The sequence below is a fragment of the Nematolebias whitei genome, chromosome 9 (genome assembly GCF_014905685.2).
Source record: "Nematolebias whitei isolate Nwh7 chromosome 9, NemWhi1, whole genome shotgun sequence".
Classification (NCBI taxonomy): Eukaryota; Metazoa; Chordata; class Actinopteri; order Cyprinodontiformes; family Rivulidae; genus Nematolebias; species Nematolebias whitei.
In genome coordinates, this window is record NC_056506.1 from 25956895 (window position 1) to 25980940 (window position 24046).

Consider the following 24046-nt stretch of genomic DNA (forward strand, 5'->3'; position numbering starts at 1 on the left):
AGCAGTAGCAGCAGCAGCAGTAGCAGCAGTAGCAGCAGTAGCAGTAGCAGCAGTAGCAGTAGCACTTGCTGAAAGAAGGATGCCTTTAAAAAGTGAACACAGTGCTTTTATACCTTTATGCTGCTGTTGAACCTGTAAGTCAATGGATGGCATGTACTGGGATAAAGATTAATGCTGTAGGGGGGAATTTGTTTGTGTCCACCCTTCTCTCTCAGGTTGGGAGCTGCTGACGTTTGAATCAGTAATGGGAGTGATCAAGGTGTGTCAGGAGGAATGGCCACACTGGAGGCCATTTCTCCTCATTGGTATTGTTAAGGAACCTCACATTTCCATTTTTTTTTTTGTTGTCTCTCCCCACCCAGCGGGTTGGTGCAGGCTGGTAATAATGGAGTGGAATTGCTGGTTTGGTTTTTCTTGTAAAAGTAGGTTGAACTTTTCTGAGAAAGAGATCTTGATTTTGATTCAGTTCAGTTCAATTCATTTTATTTATATAGCACTAAAACACACAGTAGTCTCAGGGCACAGTACAGAATCATTCACATACATTATAAACGCCAATTAGTATCTATCTAAGGAAGCCAGCAGATTGTGTTGAATCTGAACATTGTTGCAGTCTTGGAAAAACTCCCTTTTAAGTGGAAGAAACCTCCAGCAGAACCAGGCCCAGGACGAGTGGCCATCTGCTTCGTCTGGCTAGGTTGGAAAGGACAGGAAGGAGGAACAGACAAACACAAAATGTCAGATCCAGGTGTACTTTCTATAGGAAGCAAGACAAAAAACACATAAGATAGAAATAATTACAAATACAAACAGGTATTTCTAAGCATTCTAGGAATAAAATGTTCAGTCTTTCTCCCTCCTTGGCATTAATTTGGCCTCCAGCTCTAATGTTAAAAATCTTGGTGTTATTTTTGATCAGGACATGTCTTTTATCCCCCACATTAAAAACGTTACTAGAACCTCCTCTTTCCACCTGCGTAATATCACTAAAATTAGAAACATCTTATATGAAAATGATGCAGAAAAACTGGTTCATGCATTTGTCACGTCTAGACTGGACTATTGCAATGGTTTGTTATCTGGGTGTCCAAATATTCTTTAAAACGTCTTCAGTTGATCCAAAATGCTTCTGCCAGAGTCTTAACTGGAGTTAGTGGGAGAGATTATCTCTCTCCAGTTTTAGTTTCTCTCCATTGGCTCCCTGTCAAATTCAGAATTGAATTCAAAATCTTACTTCTAACCTACAAAGCTCTCAACAACCTAGCTCCATCTTATATTCGAGATTTTATTGTTCCATATTTTCTTAACAGAGCACTTCACTCTCAGACTGCAGGTTTACTCACGGCTCCTAAAGTTTCCAAAAGCAGAATGGGAGGAAGATCTTTCAGTTATCAGGCTCCTCTCTTGTGGAACCAACTTCCAGTTTCTGTCCGTGAGGCTGACACATTATCCAGTTTTAAGACTGGACTTAAGACTTTCCTTTATGATAAATCCTATAGTTAGGGTCAGCTTGTTATGCTGCTATAGGCTTACACTACTAGAGGACAAATTGACCTCATTCCCTTGAATGAATTGCTAAAATTATTTAGTTTTCATTTGATACTATTTCTATCTTAACATGTGATTCTTGACCTGCCATTGTGTATCTGTTCCTACCAAACCCAGCCGGTCAAAGCAGATGACCGCTTGTCCTAAGCCTGGTTCTGCTAAAGGTTTCTTCCTCATGAGGGAGTTTTTCCTTTCCTCTGTCACCTTCATGCTTGCTCAAGATGAGAGTTCTGTGATGGAGTTAAATTCAGAGTAGTCTGCTCCTCAGATGAGTAATGTTAAATTATTATTTTTAAATATGAATTGTTCTGTTCAGTGCCTTGAGATGACTTCTATTGTAACTTGGCACTATAGAAATAAACTGAATTAAATTGAGGTAGAGTAGAGAAAGTAAAGACAGCAGCAGAGTGAGGAAATTAACCACAATCTCCGTTTTCCTGCACAGTAGACCCCAAATACTTGAAGTCCTGCACCTTAAACCTTACCTGACGAGCTGTAACCTTTCCTCCGACAACATTGTCCGGGTTTTGCATTACGAATGCTTTGCAGTCAGAGGGATTTCATGAAAATTCATCAGAGAAAAATGGTTAAACGTTGTCAGTGGGGGAACATGCAATTCAATCAGCATTACCCTAGGTGTTTAGAGGATGTAATACAGTTTATTCCATTTCAAAGACCTAAACGGAGTCTGGAAAAATGTAATCTTCTACAGCCACTACATCTGTATCATCTTTGGTAGCACATCTGTATTACAAGCAGCTAGCTTAGAAGGGTAGGAAACTGTAGTGTAAACCTATTTTGTTTTTATTGTAGATGAACATATGCATGAGATATATTCATAAATTAAACGGATTCTTTCATTTTTCTGGACTGTATATAATGTGCATTGAATTTAATAAAATGTAACGTGAGACGTTAATTATCTTTGACTCACCAACGACAGTGGGTCATTTATTAACAGAATCAAAGTTTAACACATCACACATTTACATTAATTTGGCAAAATATGAAAAATAACAACATGGCTTAATTTAGCAAGCTGTACAATTTTGATTAACCATACGGCGATGGTTGAAAACTTTACACAGACATTTCTAAAATATCTGGAATGATTTCTAGCAGATAGGAGGGTTTAAAGATGGAAAGATGAAGTTTAGAGGGAAAAAGATGGATGAGGGAAATGTTTGTGTCGGCAACAGAACGGCACTCTCCGGTGAGTTCCCAGCTTCTTCCCCCAGTACACTTAGGTGGTATAAATCAACTCTTTTACCTGGAGATGTCTCCCTGGTATAAAGTTCCATTTAACGCACCCTTTCAGCGTCTCCGTAGGAACAGCTGTGAATCGTCCGAAGTAGTGACGGTACTTGTTCGACACAAGTTCACCTCACGAGTGGACTTCACATGAGTGGAGTCCGTCAGAGTTCCACTCAGAGGTGGAAGATGTCATAATCCCAATACTCGGAAGAGCCCTGGATCATGTCAGGATTCCCTGTTTCCCAGCACTGGAGTTGCAACGACTGAAGCCGGAGCCTGAAGCGACTGACTTGAACTAGGAAGTACCGACATTTAAAGGGCTCTATTTCCGGTTCACTTGGGAGTTTCCTGATTGGTCATTTCGACCAGACAGGGGTGTGTTTTTGTGACGTAAGAGGTCACTAGGAGTTAGAAAAACAGCAAGAATGTTATGGAACAGATTGAAAATGTTTTTCAGACAGACGAGAGGAATATTTAGACGAGTTGGCGGAAAACAGGTGCCCGCTTCTCTATTTACGTCTGAGAGGATTTAAAAACATGACAGTTCGTTCCAACACTTGTTTGCGTTTGACTCCAACCTTGGACCAACTTACACTGCTCATTCAAAGACAGAAAATCAGAAAATGCATAATTACTCTGTAACAGACCTTAACATGATTTATACTTTGCATGAGGATTAAAATCATTATTACTGTTTCACAGTTAACTAAAAATGATTAGTTCACTACAACATCTAAAATGGTTTGAACTAAAACACTTTGATTATCAAACATTTGTAAAATAGTAATGATAATAGAAAAGAGAGTGTTCTTTCACTTGAATTTCCAAGAAAGAAAGTCTCAGGATGGGTCAACCTGTATTTCTGGATTCAAATCAATGAAATGACAGTTTCTGTCCCATAAGGTCCTTAAGGTCAGGACTTGACCTCAGGCCTAGTTCACTACATTATAATTACTTGCAGGTTGACAAAACGGTCATTTTTTTGTTGTTGTCACTATTGCATGGCACAGTGTAATTTTGTGTTATGAAGGTTGCATGATGCCATGTCATTTTTTTGTTATGAGTAGGCCTATCACTAATCTCTGAAACCTGGCTCAACAAATCTGTACTCAATAATGACCTGGCAATCAGTGGATTTAACATCTACCCCTGTGATCGTCAAAAAAAGGGTGGGGTGGGGTTCTGTTTACATCAGAGATTATTTGGTTGCTAGTCCTGAGTCTTCTAAAACAATTCCAAACCAGTTTGAAGCCTTATCTGTAGACATCACCTTGAATGGAGGCCAGATCTTAACTGTAGTCTGTTGTTGCCACCCACCTTCAGCAACACCTGAGGCTCTGTCTGCGCTGATGGAATTTCTTGGTAATTTAAAATTCAAAGAGATCCTTTTGGCTGGAGACCTCAACATTAATTGGTGTAAGTCGACCCACCTCTGTGATAAATTCAAGGAATGTTGCCTGTCTCTCAATCTTACCCAATTGATTGACTCTCCCACTAGATTAAACAAAAACTGTCCTGAAAAATCCTCCATCTTAGACCTATTTCTAACTAATATGCCTTACAAATTCCCTGGTACAGGTGTATTCGCTGATATTTTGAGTGATCATTGTGTGACAGCTACTTGAGAGATATTAAACTTCCACCTTCTAAGCCCAGATTAATTCAAAAAAGGGATCTGAAACATTTTTGTGAACAGTCATTCCTCTGGGATCTGTCTCACTTTGACTGGCATCATATTCTGTTAACTGATGACGTGAACTCCGCTTGGAACTATTTTCATAATAGTTTCATTTATTTTGTGAACAAACATGCTCTTTTTCGTCAGTTCAGAATAAAGGGACGAGACAGCCCCTGGTTTACTCCAGAGCTGACTGACCTCCTGCACAGGAGAGATCATCTTTGGCCCACAGCGAGAAAATCTGACTCAGACACAGATTGGTTGAGTTTTCGACAGATGAGGAATGAATGCACAAATGCTGTCAAAGCTGCAAAACGCAACTGTTTCTTATCTCAGACCTCCAAAAATCTAAATGACCCTAACAGATTCTGGAAAACCATCAAATCTCTCTCAGGCACCCCCCAATCATCTGACCTCCCATCACAACTTCTCGTTAACTCTGTTCCTGTGTCAAATAAGCACGAGACCCTGAATTGTTTCAACAAACATTTTGTTGCTTCTAGTTCATTATTTGACACAGTTACTAACAGAAAATCAGCCACTTCACTTAATAACCAAACTTCTACAAATCAAATCTCTCCTACAAGTCAATCCTCATTTAATCACACCTTCTCTTTTTCTACGTTCTCAGTTAGTGAGGTCAATAAACTGTTAATAGATCTTGATCCTAAAAAATCTGCAGGTCCAGATGAACTTCCACCTTATTTCTTAAGGCTGGCTGCTCATATCATCACAGTCCCTGTGACCCACATCTTCAATCTCTCCATAAGACAAAACTCCATCCCAGACACTTGGAAAACAGCCTTTGTTCTTCCTTTGCTGAAGGGAGGAGACCCCACCTCACTGAACAACTATTGACCAATCTCTAAACTCTGTATTTTAGCCAAGGTTCTAGAAAAACTGATAAACTCAAATCAAAGATTACCTGGACTCATTTAACATCTTACCTCCACATCAATCTGGTTTCAGGAAACAACACAGCACAACCACTGCCTCACTGAAGGTTCTTAATGATGTTGTTGAAGCACTGGATGCTAAAGATTATTGTGCTGCACTTTTCTTAGACCTGTCTAAAGCTTTTGACACTGTGGATCATAACATCTTGTGTCATAAACTCTCAGAAATTGGTTTCTCAGAACACACCATTGGTTGGTTCTCTAACTATCTTTCAGACCGGAGGCAATGTGTTCAACATAATGGTACTTCCTCCAGTTATTTAACAGTCAACAATGGTGTACCACAAGGCTCAGTCTTAGGACCCACCCTCTTTACAATTTACATACATAATGTAGGTAAAAACATCCCTAATGCATCCATACATTTCTATGCGGATGACAGTTGTTTATTGTCGAGCTAAAAGTGTTGCTAAGGCTTTCCAGCTTTTGAAATCTGCATTCAACATCATCCAGACAGATTTGTTCCGCCTCAAACTTGTCCTAAATGCTGACAAAACCAAAGGGATGCTTTTCTCAAATAGGAAGTTGGTCCCAGCAGTTCTTCCTCCGATTTTATCCTCAAATGGTATCCCCATTGAGTTTGTTGATTCCTATAAATATTTGGGTATCTTGGTCGACTCACATCTCTCTTTTAAGCTCCACGTGGAAAACTTGGTAAAGAAACTGAAAGTTAAACTGGGTTTCTTTTTCAGAAACAGATCGTGTCTAACCCTGAATGCTAGAAAACGCCTTGTTTCTGTGACTTTCCTTCCCTCCATTGATTACGGTGACATTATTTACATGAACGCTCCTACAAGAACCCTGCAGATGTTGGATGCTGTCTATCATGGTGCACTAAGATTCATAACTGGCTGTGATTATCGTACCCACCACTGCACCCTGTATTCACTGGTTAACTGGACATCATTAACTTCACACAGACTCTCTCACTGGTACATTTTCATCTTTAAATCCCTTCTTGGTCTGCTGCCTTCATACATCTCCTCCTACATGACTCTGTGTGAGTGCAGCTACGGAGTGCGCTCTCAGGACATTATTACCTGCAAAGTTCCCTCAATGAGGACTGAACTAGGCAAAAGGGCCTTCTCCTACTCCGCTCCTGTTTCCTGGAATATTTTACAAAAAGATTTGAAGCTCTCGACCTTGACCTCTCTAAGTGGCTTTAAGAATCTTTTGGACTCCTGGCAGGGACCAATGCAGACATGTTCCTGTTTTTAGTTTTCTACATTCGCCTTAGAATCTAGCTGGTTTTTTTTTCGTTACCTTTTCCTTTTAGCCATCCTATTTGTAAAAAAAAATAATAATAAAAAAGAAAAAAAGAAAAAAAAAACCCTGCAGTATGACTTTTTATAATTGTTTATTGTTGTTGCTGTTGTCCATTGTTGTCATCTTTCTTTGTTGAAATCAGGTCTCTCTTGTAAATGAGTCCTCAAGGTTCAATGGGATTTACCTGTCTAAATAAAGGTTGATTGATAATGCGGAAAAAACATAAAATGCCCTCCTAAATTCACTATTGGTGGTAATCAACATTGCACCTGCTCATTGGGTAAAGTTATTGTAGCCTGTCAACAGACAACCACTGAGGGAGATGTACAACTCCTATTGTAGACAGATATCAGATATCTGGGGGAGGAGTCATCTCCAGGTGGTGGCCGGGGCTTGGCGTGAGTGTTTTCCCGTGCAGGAAATGGCCTTTGACAGCACTTTGACCCTCTGGAAAATCACGCCCAGCAACAATCAGCAAATTCTGCATGTTCTTAGTGATCAGGTCTCGCAGAGCTTCTATCTCCCTCTTAATTTTCTCCACAGGATTCATCCCACTTTTGACGCCAATGTAGCATGACAGCACACAGCTACTGAGGGAGATGTACAGCTGTTGTTGTAGATATCACCCAACAGATGGCGGTTTATAGGCTTTTTCTTCCAAAATAGACAGACAGAGTGAACACCACAGGTCTTTGTGACTGCTACCCCTCACTCATGGTTACTCTACCACAAACAACACTTGATGTAGTGGTTCTAAAACTGGGGTCCCCGGAACCCGGGTGTCCATGAGCTGGTGCTTGGGGGTCCACAATTTTATTATTTTTTAAATCCGTCCATTAACTTTTACCCGCTTTTTCCATTTTGGGTCATGGGGATCGCCAGTTCCCATGTCCAGCAATCACTGTGCGATGGGCAGGGGACACCCTGGACAGGCCTCCAGTCCATCACAGGGACACATGGAGACAAACGAGACAAACAAACCATTCACACTCTGACTCACAGGGACAATTTAGAGTTACCAATCAGACTAACATGCATGTTTTTGATCTGAGGGAGGAAACTGGAGTACCCGGAGAAAACCAGACAGAACATGCTAACTCCACCCAGAAGGGCCCCCGGACCGGGATTTGAACCAGCAACCGTCTTGCTGAGAGGCAGCGGCTCTGCCAGTTGTGCCACCCTGATACCACCCCATAAAATAAATAACAAAAAAAAATATGTGTGTGTGTGTGTGTGTGTGTGTGTGTGTGCGTGTGTGTGTGTGTATGTATGTATTTATATATATATATATATATATATATTAGGGGTTGAATGAGTATATAATTTTTAAACTCGACATTAACATAAACATAAATTTACTTCCCCCTGAGGCACAGAGGCACACGCTCTATTCAGCCTCTTCTTGACTGCCTGGCTGACATCCGGGACTGGATGGCTTTAAACTTCTTAAGCTTCAATGAGAAGAAGTCTGAAGTCATGCTGTTCCATCCCAGTGGCTCACTCATGAACCATGACATTGACCTTTTCTCTCTAGCCCCGCTAGAGAAACAAAAAGTCACTAATCTGGGGGTGATAATGGACCCGTCCTTAAAACTCAACAGTCACGTAAACATGATGGTCAAATCCTGTTTTTTTCAGCTGAGACGGCTGTCTAAGCTGAAGCCTATACTCTCCAAAAAGAACCTTGAGACAGTGATCCACGCCTTCATAACATCTAGGCTTGATTACTGCAATTCACTTCTGTTTGGAATCAGTCAGTCCTCCATAGCTCGTCTACAACTGGTCCAAAATGCTGCAGCCCGATTTTTAACTGGTACAGGCTATAGAGAGCACATCACGCCAGTTTTGGCCTCCCTGCACTGGCTACCCATTCACCTTCGGATCCATTTCAAAATTCTCATGTATGTTTTTAAATCACTGAACAGTTCCGCCCCATCCTATCTCATTGATCTTCTGCAGCCATATGTCCCACCGCGCTCTCTGAGGTCAGCAGACCAGATGCTTCTCTCAGTCCCAGAAACCCGTCGTAAGCTCAGAGGTGACAGGGCTTTCTCTGTTGCAGGTCCACGACTGTGGAATGAGTTGCCACTGAGTGTCCGGCAGGCTCCCACACTCTCAGTCTTTAAGTCTCGCTTGAAGACCCACTTCTATTCTCTTGCCTTTAACACGGTGTGATTTGTTTTGGCCCGGTCTGTTCTCTACTCTGTTGGCCATTTTAGTTAGCTTCTGCTGCTATTTGTATCTGTATTTCTATTTTATGTTTTCCTGTCTGCTGTGCATGTTTGTGTTCTTTTGTACAGCCTTGTTGCTGTTTTAAGTGCTATATAAATAAATTGGTATGGTATGGTATAATAAAATCCGAGTAGAACTCGAATATTTGATGACGTCATATATCTCAAGATACAAAAATAAATAAATAAATAAATAAATAAAACCGCAAAAAATGTAATTATTTACAAAAAAAAGACCAACAAAACATTGGGAGTGTATATTATGCTCCTACCATTTATCATACTGCAAAGAAGTCACAGGAAAAACTAAACTATTAGTTATTATTATTAAACTGCAAATGTGAAGAAACGTGCAGCACGTCAAAAACTAAACTTAACGTGTGTGTGGGTGTGTGTGTGTGTGTGTATGTGTGTGTGTGGGGGGGTTTGACCACCCCACACCATCGCCAGCTGTGTTTAAGTTTAGTTTTAGAGATTAATATGTTTATAGATTTTTTTAATAGGGTTAGAGATTAATATTTTTGCTTTTTGTTTGTGAAACAAGGTCAGAGGAAGCTGGTTCTGGTTCGGTGGATTGGACCCAGTGTTACACCATACTCTGTGACCTTCAACAGTGCAACACTGCCCCCTAGGGTCATACGGTGGTCACATAATATGACGTGACTACGGATACTCAACGTTACATTTTTAACCTCGATAGATGTCCTAGCAATCAGTGTGTAGATTACTCGAGTACCCTGTTAATGCCATAATATATATATGTATATATGTATATGTATGTATGTATATTGCTGTTCGGGCCGCATTAAAGTTGACAGATGACAAGATAAAAAGTTTTAAAAAAAAATTCCGAGGTGAATAATATAGGTGTCTGCCTTTTTATGGGCAGTCCACAATAAAAGATCTTTGTAAAAGATCTTTGCTATAAGTATTGGAGTCAGCTCTGTGCAATGGATTTCTTAAAAAACTCTGTGAAAGTAATCATTTGATTTAAATTTACAACTGATTAATTTTAGGAGTCGATTTTATTTAACATGGCTGCTGCAGATAATCAACTTCAAAACACATGTGAACTGTACATACAGTATGTAAAAGAATGAGAACTGTACATGGTTCATATTTGTTGTGTTTGTTGAAAACTAAGAGCTAATAGATTTTGTGAGTTTGAGATTGCAATTGTACTAACAAGGTTTGATTAAATGACCACAACTACATCATTTCGCAACATAAAATGGTCTTAGTTTAAAACTCGTCATAAAAGTAGGTGAACAATTTATATCTTTTCAGGGCTATTTTGGATTTAGTTTTGTAGTTTAATACTTTGATTTTAAAAGTTGAGTCAATGATGTATTTTCCTTTGAAATTTTCAGTCAAACCAAAATTTGAAACACAAAGTTACGAACTTAAACCTTTTAACAGATGAGGTATAAATAATTCTTTAAAAATATTGCTCTCCAAGTCAGAATGACTCAAACAGATTGCTTTGTGTGTTTTCTCTGGATCGGACACTCCCCTCACACTGGATCACTTCCAACAGCACTGCAGGACATGTTCACACCCAGATGCAGAATATTTGCTTGTTTAATTTTTTTTAAACGCAGCAGATGCTCACCATGAAACCCAAGGAATTAACACCTTGCTGGGATTTGGTCCAGTTCCTCCTCACATTTTCCCTCACCGTTTATTTTTATTTATTTATTTAATTAATTTAAAACATAATTTCATATGTAATAATTCAAAACACAAGATGCACGAATAAAAGGGAGCAGAAAGATGGAAAAAAATCTTATCACACCGGCCCCTTATCTTCACAGAGTCAATTCATTATGCCGAGTAATATGTCAATTTAAACTCAAATCAAGCTTTTTTTATTTTAATTTTAATTTTTTTTTAAGATTTTGGGTTGAACTACCTCTAGCTTCTACATTTTTTTTTATAAGTTTTAAAGCTGAAAACATAAATTGAAAGGCCAGGTGGTAAAAACTGAACTATAAAGGATGATGATACCACAAGGGGGTCTAGATTAGCCAATACTCGTGTTTTGTTTGATAACCCAATAAAAGGCGCAGCCCGGAGACGAGGCAGTGTCTGAAACTGGCAGTAACTCTGAAAAATCAATGTTTAAACTTAAAGGCTGGAAGTGGTGCTAAAACTTGGAATGAAGTCATCGCCTTGAGCACAGTTTGAAGCTTTACCAATCGATTGCGCACCACATAAGCTGACTTTGGTGTAACTATCCAGGATGGTGCGTCATACAGTAATGTACATGAGCGGAGAGCGGTGGGGGCTGAAGTGTGCATAGCATCTTATTTGACCGTTGAAACTGCATCAGCCACCTCGTTCACATTCATTGTGAACGACAGCGGCAGAGAAAATTGTGTCTGCCTTTATTCTCAGGAGAAACACGTCTTGTGAATCTTGATGATCTTTTATGTTGTTGCTAAAATCTAGCTCAGATGCCTAATCAAAGCTGCACACTGCCAGCCTGTGACACTAGCGTCAACAATCTTGAAGAGATTTCTTGTTGGCTGGTGTCAACCTCCCCCCCCCCCCCCCCTGCTGATACCTGCTGCTGTTTGATGCTGGGCATGTCTCTGCAGCTGTACGCTCATCCATCACTGTAAGTGTGAATGGCGTGTTGGGACGCAGAGGAACAGAAGAAGGCTACTCCAGACCCTCCCTTCTCTCACTATGTACTTAGTAATCTGTGCCAACGTTGTTCCTTGGATGGAGAATGGGGACCTTGTGTCCTGAGCTTCCAGATGGGCAAACACAACTCAGCACACAACGCTCAGATTCTCAAATAGGATAGAGGTTAAAAACGAGGGGAAATAATCTAATACCTGGGGAGTCATTTTATTGAATGCTAGTGTAAAAAAAGTTTCAAATATTATTCTTTGAATACTAACTAATGCATGACTTACTGTACTTCTGTTTACTTTTGTTTTTATTTTCTTTTGCCTGCTGTCTTCTTCAGGGGTCGCCACAGCGAACTGTCACACAAAGACTTGGCAATAGTTTTTACGCCGGATGTCCTTCCTGACACAACCAAAGACCACCGCGCTACCACAGCCCTTTGTGTGGAGCAGAGAGCTGCTATCTAGGGTGCCCAGGGGAGCAGATGGGAGTTAAGGGCCTTGCTCAAGGGCCCTGAGTAGGACAAATGAGGTGTGAGTGCTTCAGCTTTACCACCCACATTTTGATGTTGTCAGTCCAGGGAGTTGAACCAGCAACTTTCAGATCACAGGCACACCTTCTCTAACCTCTGCGCCACCACTTCCCCTCACAAAACTCTGATATTTTGATATAAAACTGTATAAGAAGAAAGCTAAGACTAAACAAAAGGTTAAAGCTGCTACCAGTGGCTTATTAGTGTCTCCATGGCAACTATGCACCTACCTCATTTTAGGACAGACAGAAATGCACAGTAGAAGGTAAGCCTCAAAGAGTCGTGCAAAAACTGTAAATCACACTGACAAGAATCCTGACACGTACATTTTAGAAGTGTGATTACATGTCAAGTTTTTGAAGTACCATTGTTTTATGTAGGTGAGATGAAAAGGTAAAATGACCCTTCGCTTTAAGTTTTGAAAGTAATTTGGGAGAAAACCACAAGTTCTACAGCAGTGAGAGACACATTGGGTGGAGGAAGACAAAGACGCCTAAGTTTTGATGGATAAACTGTAAAAGAAATGCAACATTTCTGGGAGTACATCCATCCATCCATTATCTTTTACCCGCTTATTCCATTTTGGGTCACGGGTATCGCCAGTGCTCATGTCCAGCAATCACTGTGTAAGGGTACACCCTGGACAGGTCTCCAGTCCATCACAGAGACACATAGAGACAAACGAGACAAACAACCATTCACTCTCTCACTCACACCTAGGGACAATTAGAGTTACCAATCAGCCTAACATGCATGTTTTTGGTCTGTGGGAGGAAACTGCAGTACCCGGAGAAAACCCACGCATGCACAGAGAGAACATGTAAACCCCACCCAGAAAGGCCTCCAGACCAGGATTTGAACCGGGGACCTGCTCGCTGAGAGGCAGCAGCTCTACCAGTTGTGCCACCGTGCTGTCTATGGGAGTACAAAGATTTATTTTTGCAAAATCTTTGGAAGGTGTAGACAGCTCAAAGGGGCTGACTAAAAACAGTGTCACATGATTACACTCTAAGCTGAACATGCTGTGGTCAAACTGTCCAAAATACAACATTTTTAACTGCAACTGTGACATTTCAGTAAAAAATATTAAAGCCAGTCCGAGCAAACGATGTCTAGTTTTGAGACCCATTTAAACTTTGAATGTTTCTACAGTGAAGTGTGTCCGAGCTTTAGAGCTCCACATATTGTTGGGGATTTTAACATGAGTTTCATCAAAATCTTGTGAATATGTAAGTAATAGCCCCCCCCCCCCCCCCCCACACACACACACACACACACACACAAGTACTGTATCATCTTATCAAAATTTTGGAACTTTCTGGAGTGTTTATGGATAACTCACCGGCTTTGTTGACGACATGCATAAATGTTGCAGCTTTATGTTGCAAGGTCTTTTTTTGCATCTTTTGTACTGTTTTCTGGCCAGGAAATGGTGTGAGACATGATTTTTTTTTTTTACTTCCTCCATCCTCATGTTCTCTTTTTCTTATCTGCCTGTATGTTGTATGTAACAGGTCTCTCTTGTAAATGAGTCTTCGAGGCTCAATGAGACCTAATCTGTATAAAAAAAGGTCTAATAATAATAATAACAATAATAACAACAATAATAATACATTTTTAACTACTGTTATTTACACTGTGCAGTGTGCTGCTATGAAAAGTAATTGCACATTATTTCTAATCAAGCTTCAGTTTTTACATATATTTTGAATGGGGGATTTTTTCTCCAGCTGCAGGATTACTGGCAAACCAAAAGTCATGATGGAATTGAATGAGTACCTGCCAAATAGTCATAAATGTGCTTTAATGGGTATCTTTATTTATCAAGAGCATATCTGTAAAAATAATCACAAAATTACACAGAAATAATAAAACATTAAAATTTATTTATGTTCAGCACACTCTTAACATATCAACAACATGACACAATAAGGTCAGCTGACCAACAAATCAAGCCCGTCTGAAAAGAGAACAGTATAAATCCATCTCATTAACCACACAGTTTGGTTGCATCGTACTCTGTGTGGTTTGGATGTTTGGCACTGAAAGTTTGCAGGGCAGTAAGTATCCTGGTCACATCTGCACTGGACAATTTGAGTCTGTGGCGGAGCAGACAGGCGAACAGATCTACGTGCGGAGCCCCCGGAGGCGAGAGGCGGTTCACCCTGTAGCGCAGCTCCACCAGCTGAAGCAGGGCGGAGTCCTGAGATCCCTGAGTGTATGGGTAGTCTATCTGCAGAATTAGATCCTGGATTGCTTCAGGGTCAAAGTGCACACTGTACCCAAACAACTGCATGCTGTTCACTTTCATATAGCCACCGTTGTTGGGCGTCTCACTGTCTTCAGGAGGCTCGCGGTAAAGAGTCACATTCTTGGTGCTTCCTGACATTCCTGAGGAGTCCCTGATGTGACTCCGCAGGTAGAAATGAATGGTCTCAAAAAAGGTTTTCCATCTGTTTCCCAGGGTCAACGTCCAGTTGTAGCAGTCCAAAGGGATATCCAGCTTGGTCTGCTCCCAGTCAGGATATCCGTGCTGACCTATGGGCATGGGCCAGCTTTCTGAATGGCTACCACCAAAAGGATTGACAAACAGTGACAGTGTTGGCTCCAGACTGCTGTTTTTGCTGATGCAAAACTGCAAAGTGAGTCCAAGGAGCATGTGAACCCGGTTAGATTTGACCCGGTTACTTTTGAGGGTGAGCAACATTCTCTTCCTCCAGGAGGGATCAAACCAGGTGTTGACGCGCACGTCGTTGCTCACGAACACAGCCTGGAGAGTGATCCGTGCGTCCCGCCGCTGCAGCAGGTAGCGCAGCTCTAGATCCTGTAGGTCTCTGTCACTTTCCATTCCAAGGTAAGGATCCGTGGGGTCGGGCACAGCGGGCCGACAGGCTCCTTGAATCAGGGTGAAGCCCGGGTTACAGCTGGAACATCGAGTCTTATTCTCCAGCGAGCAGGAGGCACAGCGAGGACCATCCCCCACAAAGCAGGGGACGAGGCCCTGACAGGGCGGGTGATCGTAGGGGCAGGAGCAGCTGTGGCTCTTGTCACTGTAAATACCGACCTGCTTGTTCTCTCTGCAGTACAACATGGAGAGAGCGTGCCTCAACCAGAAGTGAAGGGGCCTGAAAGAAAGACAACACCACGTTCAGACACTACACTGATTTGTAAACGCTATAAAAAGTCACTTTATGATTATACAAAATTTTCATAAAGGTTTTTTAAAAGTAAAAAATAAAGACAAACCAAAACTCACATTGAGATGTAGGTCATACACAATCACATGAACGCATCACAACATTTAATAAATTTAATAAAGATTTAATCAATTTTAGCTTTTTTTTCCCAAACATGAAATGTGAAACATTAATGGATTCAGGAAATTGCTAAGTGAACAACATTTAACCATTCACATACTGATATTAGCATCAATATGTATAAAGATTGTATAGATACACACATTAGTGAACTGTCAGAGTAAGTATCAGAGAGGAAGAGATGCAATCAAATAAAGAAACTGAAGAATACATAACAACAAGTAACAACACCTTTAGCATGTTTTTATATACCTTAGTGTTCTGTCAACTGCCATGACAGAAATGTAGTATCTGAACCATACAAAGATGCTGAATTTTGAGCAGCCTGTTTGCATTAAAGCAACTGTATGGAAAAGTTTTGCATTGCCATTGAATATGGCAGCGGTGGGGATTGGGAAAGAAATGTAAAGAAAGCCAAAAGGTTCATAATTTACTCTCCTCAAAACATTTTCTTGAGTTCTATAAAAGCTGTCAGCAGCATTTAATAAGTATCCCTCATGTATGAAGGTCCAGTTAGGTCTTAAATGTGTAGTCTAGTGGTCGTCATGCCTGCTTCACATGCAGAATGTTCTTGGTTCTTTCTTATTAACACCCATAGTTAATGTTGGCTTAGGTTTCCTGAGCTATTCCTTAGTTATGTTAAATTAACTAATCTTATGTTTTGTTTTTTTGTCCTCTCAAATCTTAGTCAGATAAGGCAGATGGATACTCATCCCATATCTAATGGAGGTGTCTTACTGTTAAAAGAAACTTGTTCACAAATTTGTGTCAATCTGTGTTAGTGAGCGCTTCACATTTGCTGAGATAATCCATCCACCTCACAGGTGTGGCATATCAAGATGCTGATTAGACGGCATGAGTAGTGTACAGGTATGTCTTAGGCTGGCCACAATAAAAGGCCACAAAAATGTGCAGTTTATGTTGGATTGGATCATTTTCCTCAATAACTAAATGACCAAGTATAATATTTTTGTCTCATTTGTTTAACTGGATTCTCTTTTTCTACTTTTATGATTTGTGTGAAAATCTGATGATGTTGTAGGTCATTTTTATGCAGAAATATAGAAAAATGTAAAAGATTCACAAACTTTCAAGCACCACTGTAACTGTGTTTACAAATCAAGAGTTCACTATTTGTCCAGTAATGATGGCCACAACAAGACTAGATTATTTATTTCTACTGTAAACCTTTAGACATTTAAATTACTCACCAATATGTGAACATGTGCACAAACACACACACACGCAAGATTTTAATGAGTTTTTTTTAATAAATTTGTATATTGAAAATAATAGGAAAATATTTTTTCTAATACATGATGCTTGATGGTTGAATCAGTCAACAAAATGTTTATCCCTTTTATTCTGAGTGTGTTGCCAATGACATAAAAAAAAATTAAGCTACCGTATTTTTCGCTGTATAAGTTATGGGTTGTTGCATAATTTGCATTCTCTGCGACTTATACACAGAAGAGACTTATTTATGTTTTTTTTTACCATATTTATAAACCAATTTTTGACTGAGATATGACTGTTTTCATTCATTCTGACTGAAAATATTGATCAATACCATTTTCAGCCACTAGATGACACTCGAGTAGTATGGCATGCTGTTGTATCATGTAATATGTAAAAATGGTTACTAATTACACAATCGGCTTGCCATAACCTGCTAACGTTGTCTGCCTGTAGCAACCGTCAAATCAGCTTCATTTCGCTGCGTTGCCCCGGCAAAATGCAGCTAGTTTGACCATTGAAATGTATTTATTAAGTAAAAGTTAACTGACACACTTTTACTATAAAGTCAAGAAAACAAATATTGTTTTAGGTGATTATCTTATTATATTTCGAAGTAATAGACAGCAAGTCGCCCTCTGCACGTTCATGTTTCCGAATACTGGCTTTTGAAAATGCAGCTGATTTGACTGTCAAAGTGCATATATTAAGCAAAAGTTAGACTGAGACACACCTTTGCTATAATTTTGAGCAAACAAATAATTATTTTTAAATGTTAATCTTGTTAAATTCTTATTAAAGTCCTCTCATGCACACACCCGCGGCCATCATTTGGCAGCCAATTGATTTTTGGTACAACACCGGTTCACATGTCCGGGTTGTCAGCGGTGGCACGTTAACAAACACTTTGCGTCAGTGGTGATGCATAATATATGTGACTTATACAGCAAATCGACTTATTTATGTTTTTTTCCCCCCACTTTATTAGACATACTGTATTTGTACTGATGCGACTTATAGGGCGGTGCGACGTTTACGGCAGAAAATATGGTAACTTTGCATTACTGTGACTTTGCATAGTTTGTGCTATCAGAAAAATTCCAGTGTTTGGAAAATGTCTTATGAAATGCAGGACGTTTGGGTGTCCCTAAGCTTCAGATGTGAGACGGAGGACAGGGTGCAAAATCTGGGACTGTTCGCCCAAATCAGGATGGTTGAAAACACTTTTTTTTTTAAATCTATTTTTCATTTTTACAGATGCCAGAAGTATCGTCGTTGAGATTGAGAACTTTAATTCATGTCTATTTCACTTGGTTGTCCACCGAACAACCTCGAGGCGAGATCCGGTAGTCTGAGACGAAAATACAGTAGGTTGTCTCGGATAACCGCGTATGTTCACCCTTATTTGTGATATGAGTTTTAGGTTTAGGCCAAATTAATTAACAAGCACTTCTTTTTGAAGGTTAATAAACTGTTTGATTGACTCATAGCCCATAGAACACTGTTTATAGTTCAAACTGGATGAAAAAACAACTGTTTTTAAAAAAATTACTACTTGAGACATTCAATTACCAACTGGAAAAAAAAAGACTAGTTAAGAAAATTAATTTGCAGCTGAGAAATCCTAAGTTGTTGTACATGACGCCATGTCAGAATTTCTCCACAAGAATCAAATGTGTCTGTTCCTGTTTATGAAGTTATTGTCTGTTTAATATGAGACCCCTAACATTTAGCATTTGTCTTTCTTGTACTGAACGTGCACTGAACTGTGACCTCAACTCCAAAGCAAGCAGTGACGTGTGTATTACCAGTACATGCCTAATAAACAGCAAATGTGACCAGTATGTAGAACATGAAATGAATCACAATTCTCTTTGAAGTCAGAGAAACTGATTACAGAGGTGCAGTTGAGGGCAGATCATGCATTTGAGTAGCATGATGATTAATTTGGTTATTTAGCTAATTTCCCTTCCAAAAATAGCTTTCAGTATTAAGCATTGATAAGAGAGCCATCAATCCCACTCAAATGGAGCATCCGGATGGGAGTGCGACTGAAGTAACACAAACGCTTTGGGAACAGATAAGAAACGCTCATCTCTGTCAGCAGCAGCTTAAACTTCTAGACGTGTTTTCAGGACACATGAAAAAGTGAACAATGAGGAATGCGAGAATGCTGAGATTGTTGGAATTCAGAGGAAACCTGCAGATGGTAAAAAGGCCAGATTTGATCCACTTTGTCTCATGGATGGAACAGAGGAGCAGCTCTGCCCCTCTCAGCACTTTCTCCTCTCTACACAGCTACTTTTCCTCAAGTGCCTTTTTAATAAGCACCGTCTTGCTCTGTTGCTTTCTCTCTTCGCTATGCTGCAAAAACCGTCCTCATAATTATGGGTTCTGGGCAGCACCTTGGGTTAACATGCATATTCCTCCCTGTTGTTGTAGTCCCACATCCTTACCTCAGCCTCGGCAGGATAATCTTCGGCTGCTTTCGGCACCTCTTGCTAAGGCTGAAGAGCTTGTTAGTTGCACGGCGAGCTTTGTTGAAAAGCTGCATGCTGCTGGTCTCCAGCTGCCTGTAGCGCTGAAGCAGGACAGCATCCGCCCTCCACAAGTGCTCCACGACAGATGTGTTCACAGCATAATGGGCTGGCAGTTTCCCAATGAATCTTTGGAATTCCTCTGGTAACAAGGAGAAAAAGGACAATAAAAGAAATTGAAGACTAAAGTCCACTTGAAGCTGCAAACTGAAGGAATATAGCAACATCCACAATACTGTTTTGTTGGTCTAAGAAAATTAAACAGCTGAAGAACCTACCATGGATAATTTTAGCTTTGTTTAAAGAAAATATGTGTACATGTTTTAATTTTCTTTATGTGGAGATTTGCTGATCTAGTCAGAAAAAGAGCAAATTTTTCATTTGTTCCTCTGCAAAAATATATTGTGTATTCACTGTTCAAGTGTCGTCAGAGCAACCAGTCTCTGATTAAACATGCAAAACACTGAAATACACACATTGTATGTTTTCTATAGTGATATTAAACTGAAGCCCATACTGTCCAAAATTAACCTTGAGACAGTAATACATGCGTTCATAATAGCCAGGCTCGATTACTGCAATGCTTCTGTTTGGAATCAATCAGACCTCCATTGCACATTTACAACTGGTCCAAAATGCTGCATCCCGTTTTTTTAACTGGTACAGGCAAAAGAAAGCACATTACGCCAGTTTGGCCTCCCTTCATTGGCTCCCAGTTCACTTTCGAATTCATTTTAAAATCCTTCTGTATGTTTTTAAATCACTGAACAGTTATGCTCCCTTTTATGTAGCTGATCTGCTGCAGCCATATGTCCCACAGCGCTCTCTGAGGTCAGTGAATCAGATGCTTCTTTCGGTTCCAGGAACCCGATGTAAGCTCAGCGGTGACAGGGCTTTCTCTGTTGAAGGTCCAAAACTGAGTTACCACTGTATGTCAGGCATGCCCCCTCTCTCAACCATTTTTATTCCCTAGCTTTTGACACAGTGTGATTTGTTCTTAACCTGTCTATATTCTACAATGTTAGCCATTTAGTTATTGTCTTCCATTCATATCTATATTTTTATTTTACTTTATTTTTTGCTGTGTGCTTTGCTTGTTTGTTCTGCTGTACAGCACTTTGGTTGGCCTTGTTGCTGTTTTAAGCGCTCTATAACTAACTTGGTTTGGTATGGTATGGTGTGGTATTCATTCAACCTTTATTTAGACAGATAAATCACATTGAGCCTAGAAGACTCATTTACAAGTGAGATCTGTCTAGGCAGACAAAAAGTAGTGAAACTGGACACATGTAGGAATTGGAGACGAAAAATTCCAAACAGACTTTTTCTTCTTGGCTGAGAAGAAAAACTTGAATGTAAAAAAAACACACCTCACACAAACAAGCACATAGTGACCCAGACATTTTGCAGAGAGGGGAGACAACGAGAGCGGTGAACAATGTCCTTGGACGCTCTCGAAGACATTGCAAGTGTTCTAATAAGGATGGTACAATCAGCCAGTTTGAAGGTCAGATTACATGTTCTCCAGGCATATTCAGATAAGGTGGCCTTCAAGGCCAGCCAGGGGAGCCAAATTCAGATAAACACACAGTTGTTTTGGGGACAGGCAGAACTTAATGACATCTACCTTGGGTCTGTGTTGGTCCAAACGGTTCCAAAATTTCCAAATTACATGGCCACACCAATGGAACGTGCCTGAGTAAAATCTCCAAGATCTGATCCATTCTGCCCAAAGCATTTGAGTCTGGGTACTCGAGGCACAAACCAAGCCATCATAAAGGCAAGCAGCGTGATCGGGTCCAAATTTGCTGCCGACAACTTCCTTGATCGATTGATGAAACCAGCAACCAGCCGAATCCAAAAAGTAGGAACCAGTTATTGAAAATCCAATTAAATATGCGTCCTTAAAATCCACAAATGGCAGCCGAGATAGACACATCATCAAGTCTTCCAAGTCGATGAGATATCCAGCTGCATGCGTGCCAACAGGGCAAATCGGCTCGCCTAAAGCCTGTCTTCTCTTTGAAGAAATGTTGTAAATTGAGTTGAGGGACCAACTGATCAAATCCAAGTCCATAATTATGGTTCAGAAGAAATGCAAGAGAGGCTCAGAAGCAGTTTCACAGACAGACAGAGCAGCAAAGCAAAGTGGAGAGGGAGGGGAGGGGGAAAGCGTCCGACCTCGACAAGAGCAAGTGGTGAAGGTATGGTATGGTATATTAAAGCAGTGCAGGTTGTAATGAGCAGAAACTTGTGCCATCAGAAACTGAATTTGAATTGCTGTTTTGAAGTGAAATTCAGTTTCAAAACAGCAATTCAAATTCAGTTTGCGATGGCACAATTTTCTGCCCATAGGTTGCCATGAAATGCAATAATTACTTCTGTCAAACTAAGAAATTAACATGATTAAAAAAGTTAAATATTTTTGTCTGAAGTCAGAGACAACCTTATCAGTGGGAAACATAATTTGCATACAAAGTTGCGTGTTACAATTTAAAATTCATCTGATGGCCATTAAGAAGTGGGGTTCTGTGGAAATGTGAATTTTTGTGTTAATAATGGCTAGTTTAGGAGACCTACTGTAAAAAGTTGCTGCTACACTAAAACAGATTTATTTTTACCAATTTCACAGAAGTTTATGCACATTCTAATTCAATTGTTTTTATCTTTCAGTTTTTCATTAACCAGTTGTTTTTGAAAAATTATAAAGGAATTGTAATCACTATTGACCTTGACTGGGGTGTAGATTTCTATAAAAGTATTGTTATACAGTTTGAGACTATAGCTATTTTTAAACTGAACCAGTCCATTTAAGTCTTAGTTTCATTCACACTAGATATAAACTCGACAGTTCTCTCTGAATTAAACCCCAAAGTGAGCTTGTTTAACGAGCTATCTACAACAGTTAAGATATTTTTTATTCATAACTTGCACAAAACTCCAATTCAAAATGGCTGGAATATTCCTTTAAGATTGATCCACACGATTGATTAAAATGTGCCTTTAGTCAAAGAATGCTGTCCAATTTAACAAGGTTGGGTCAGGTCCTCTAGACGGATTCTTTTTTGGTGAAACTTTTCGTTTTTATCAAAAATAATTATTTAGTCAGACTGAAGAAGTCATTTGGATAAAAGTTTCAGCAAAGAAGAATCTGTTCAGAGGACCTGACCCAACCTTGTTAAATTTATCTACCTGGATTATTGAGCATACATCAGGACAATACTGTTTAATGCTTTGCAAATGTCATTTTATTATATTTTTTAAGTTTCCATATTTTCCTTTTATCATCTTAATAAAGTGCCACATGGATGGTTGAAGAAAAAGTTTATGATACATTTAAACATGTCAAAGAAGCTAAACAACTTTTCTTTCTGACAGACATGCTAAAGGATAATGAGGTACAAATTATATTAGGCTATATGTTCTTGAAGTAAGAGCAGATAGTTTTATGTCCACCAGTGGACCACGAAGCAGAGAAACTAATGTTTAGTTACCCACAAGACAAGGAATCCCTCACAGTTAAAACCAGGGGTATGTTGAATTCCCCTGTCGCTGAGAGATATGAATAATGAATGATTGTAGTTTTGAGATGAGTATTTTTCTGTACTGTAAATGAACAGAGAATGCAAGTTAACCTAAATGTTCCTAGTGCAAGGTATTCAAGCGTACTGGATAGGAGTTATAGAGTGTACAAAAAAGAGGTAATATTTTGGTTTTTGCTGGTCCAAGGAATCACAGAGTGACAAAATCTGGAAAGTGGAGAGATCGATTTTATCCTTCACATGCAAAGGCGGCGTCAAGAGGTGGCCCAAAGGGGCCTTGGCCACCGAAGAATATTCTACTGCTAAATTGTTTGAGGGAATTTTAGGACATATAAAAACTAGAAAACATAGTTTCCTCAATTGCTAGGGGTAGAGTACTTATTAATATGTGGTAGTGGTCATTTTAGATTTTGACATGTCAACCCAAATTTCAATAGCGAGTTTTTTTATGCCTAGATGCAGGCACACATAAAAATGGAAGTCCACACAACTACAAATTAAAAAACACAACAATGCAACCTGGGGTCGAATCCACAACAGATCTGTGACTTTTCATAAATATTTCGTAAAAAAACCCCAACCTTTTTTAAACATCCTGATGCATGCTCAATAATCCAGGTAGAAAATCTAAAAAAAAAACTAATTAAAAAAACCTTTCAGATATAAAAGGCACAGTTTTTGCCTGCAGCAGCAGCACAACGTGATGACATTACAGCGGCCGTGCAACACAATGACGTCACATGGACCTACCCGATCTCACGGCGGAGAGGAAGATTCAAAATGTCGGCGGTATGGACGTTTTTTTCGTTGGTGAGGATGTCAGATTCCGAAGGATTATGGACTACGTTGAGCCTCGCTACATCGTCCCCAGTCAGAGATATTTTTTCAACGTAACGTTACCCGAGTTACAAGCCGTCATTTCCTATGTCATTGAGAAGCTAATAGCCGATAGCACGACTTGTTGGGTGAGTTTTACCACAGACATTTGGACTTCGTGTTAGCCTCGTTAGCATGATTAGTCTTACGGCACAATGAATAGACAAAAACTTTGATCTTAAAAAGGCTGTCCTTCATGCACAGGAGTGCAGAGTATCCCACACTGCAGCTAGGAACCCGGAACAAGCCTCCACAAGTGAGACTAATGCTAATAAATAACATTTAACACTTTTCATTGAATATAAGTTAAAGGGTTATGCATATCATATACTGAATATATGTCACTAGCTTTTACAGCTGTTACACAATTTTTGTAGCAAATAAGCCTAAATAAGAGGGCTATGTTTTGACAAAGGAATATATATAAAATATCGGT

At 39.8% G+C, this 24046-nt stretch overlaps 2 protein-coding genes across 2 annotated transcripts in view; both read right to left on the reverse strand.

The window, feature by feature from the left end:
- Positions 1 to 2081, reverse strand: part of LOC119414180 (ladderlectin-like) — a 4579-nt gene extending 2498 nt beyond the window's left edge. The window contains exon 1 of the mRNA XM_037681280.1: positions 2034 to 2081. Within this exon, the coding sequence (XP_037537208.1) occupies positions 2034 to 2081 (48 nt within the window). The remainder of the gene's footprint in view (positions 1 to 2033) is intronic.
- A 12011-nt stretch (positions 2082 to 14092) lies between these two features.
- Positions 14093 to 24046, reverse strand: part of LOC119414506 (BMP/retinoic acid-inducible neural-specific protein 3-like) — a 52612-nt gene continuing 42658 nt past the window's right edge. Inside the window, exons 6-7 of the mRNA XM_037681601.1 lie at positions 19112 to 19334; positions 14093 to 15227 (exon numbers count right to left, since the gene is read on the reverse strand). Coding sequence (XP_037537529.1) covers positions 14093 to 15227; positions 19112 to 19334 — 1358 coding nt within the window. The remainder of the gene's footprint in view (positions 15228 to 19111; positions 19335 to 24046) is intronic.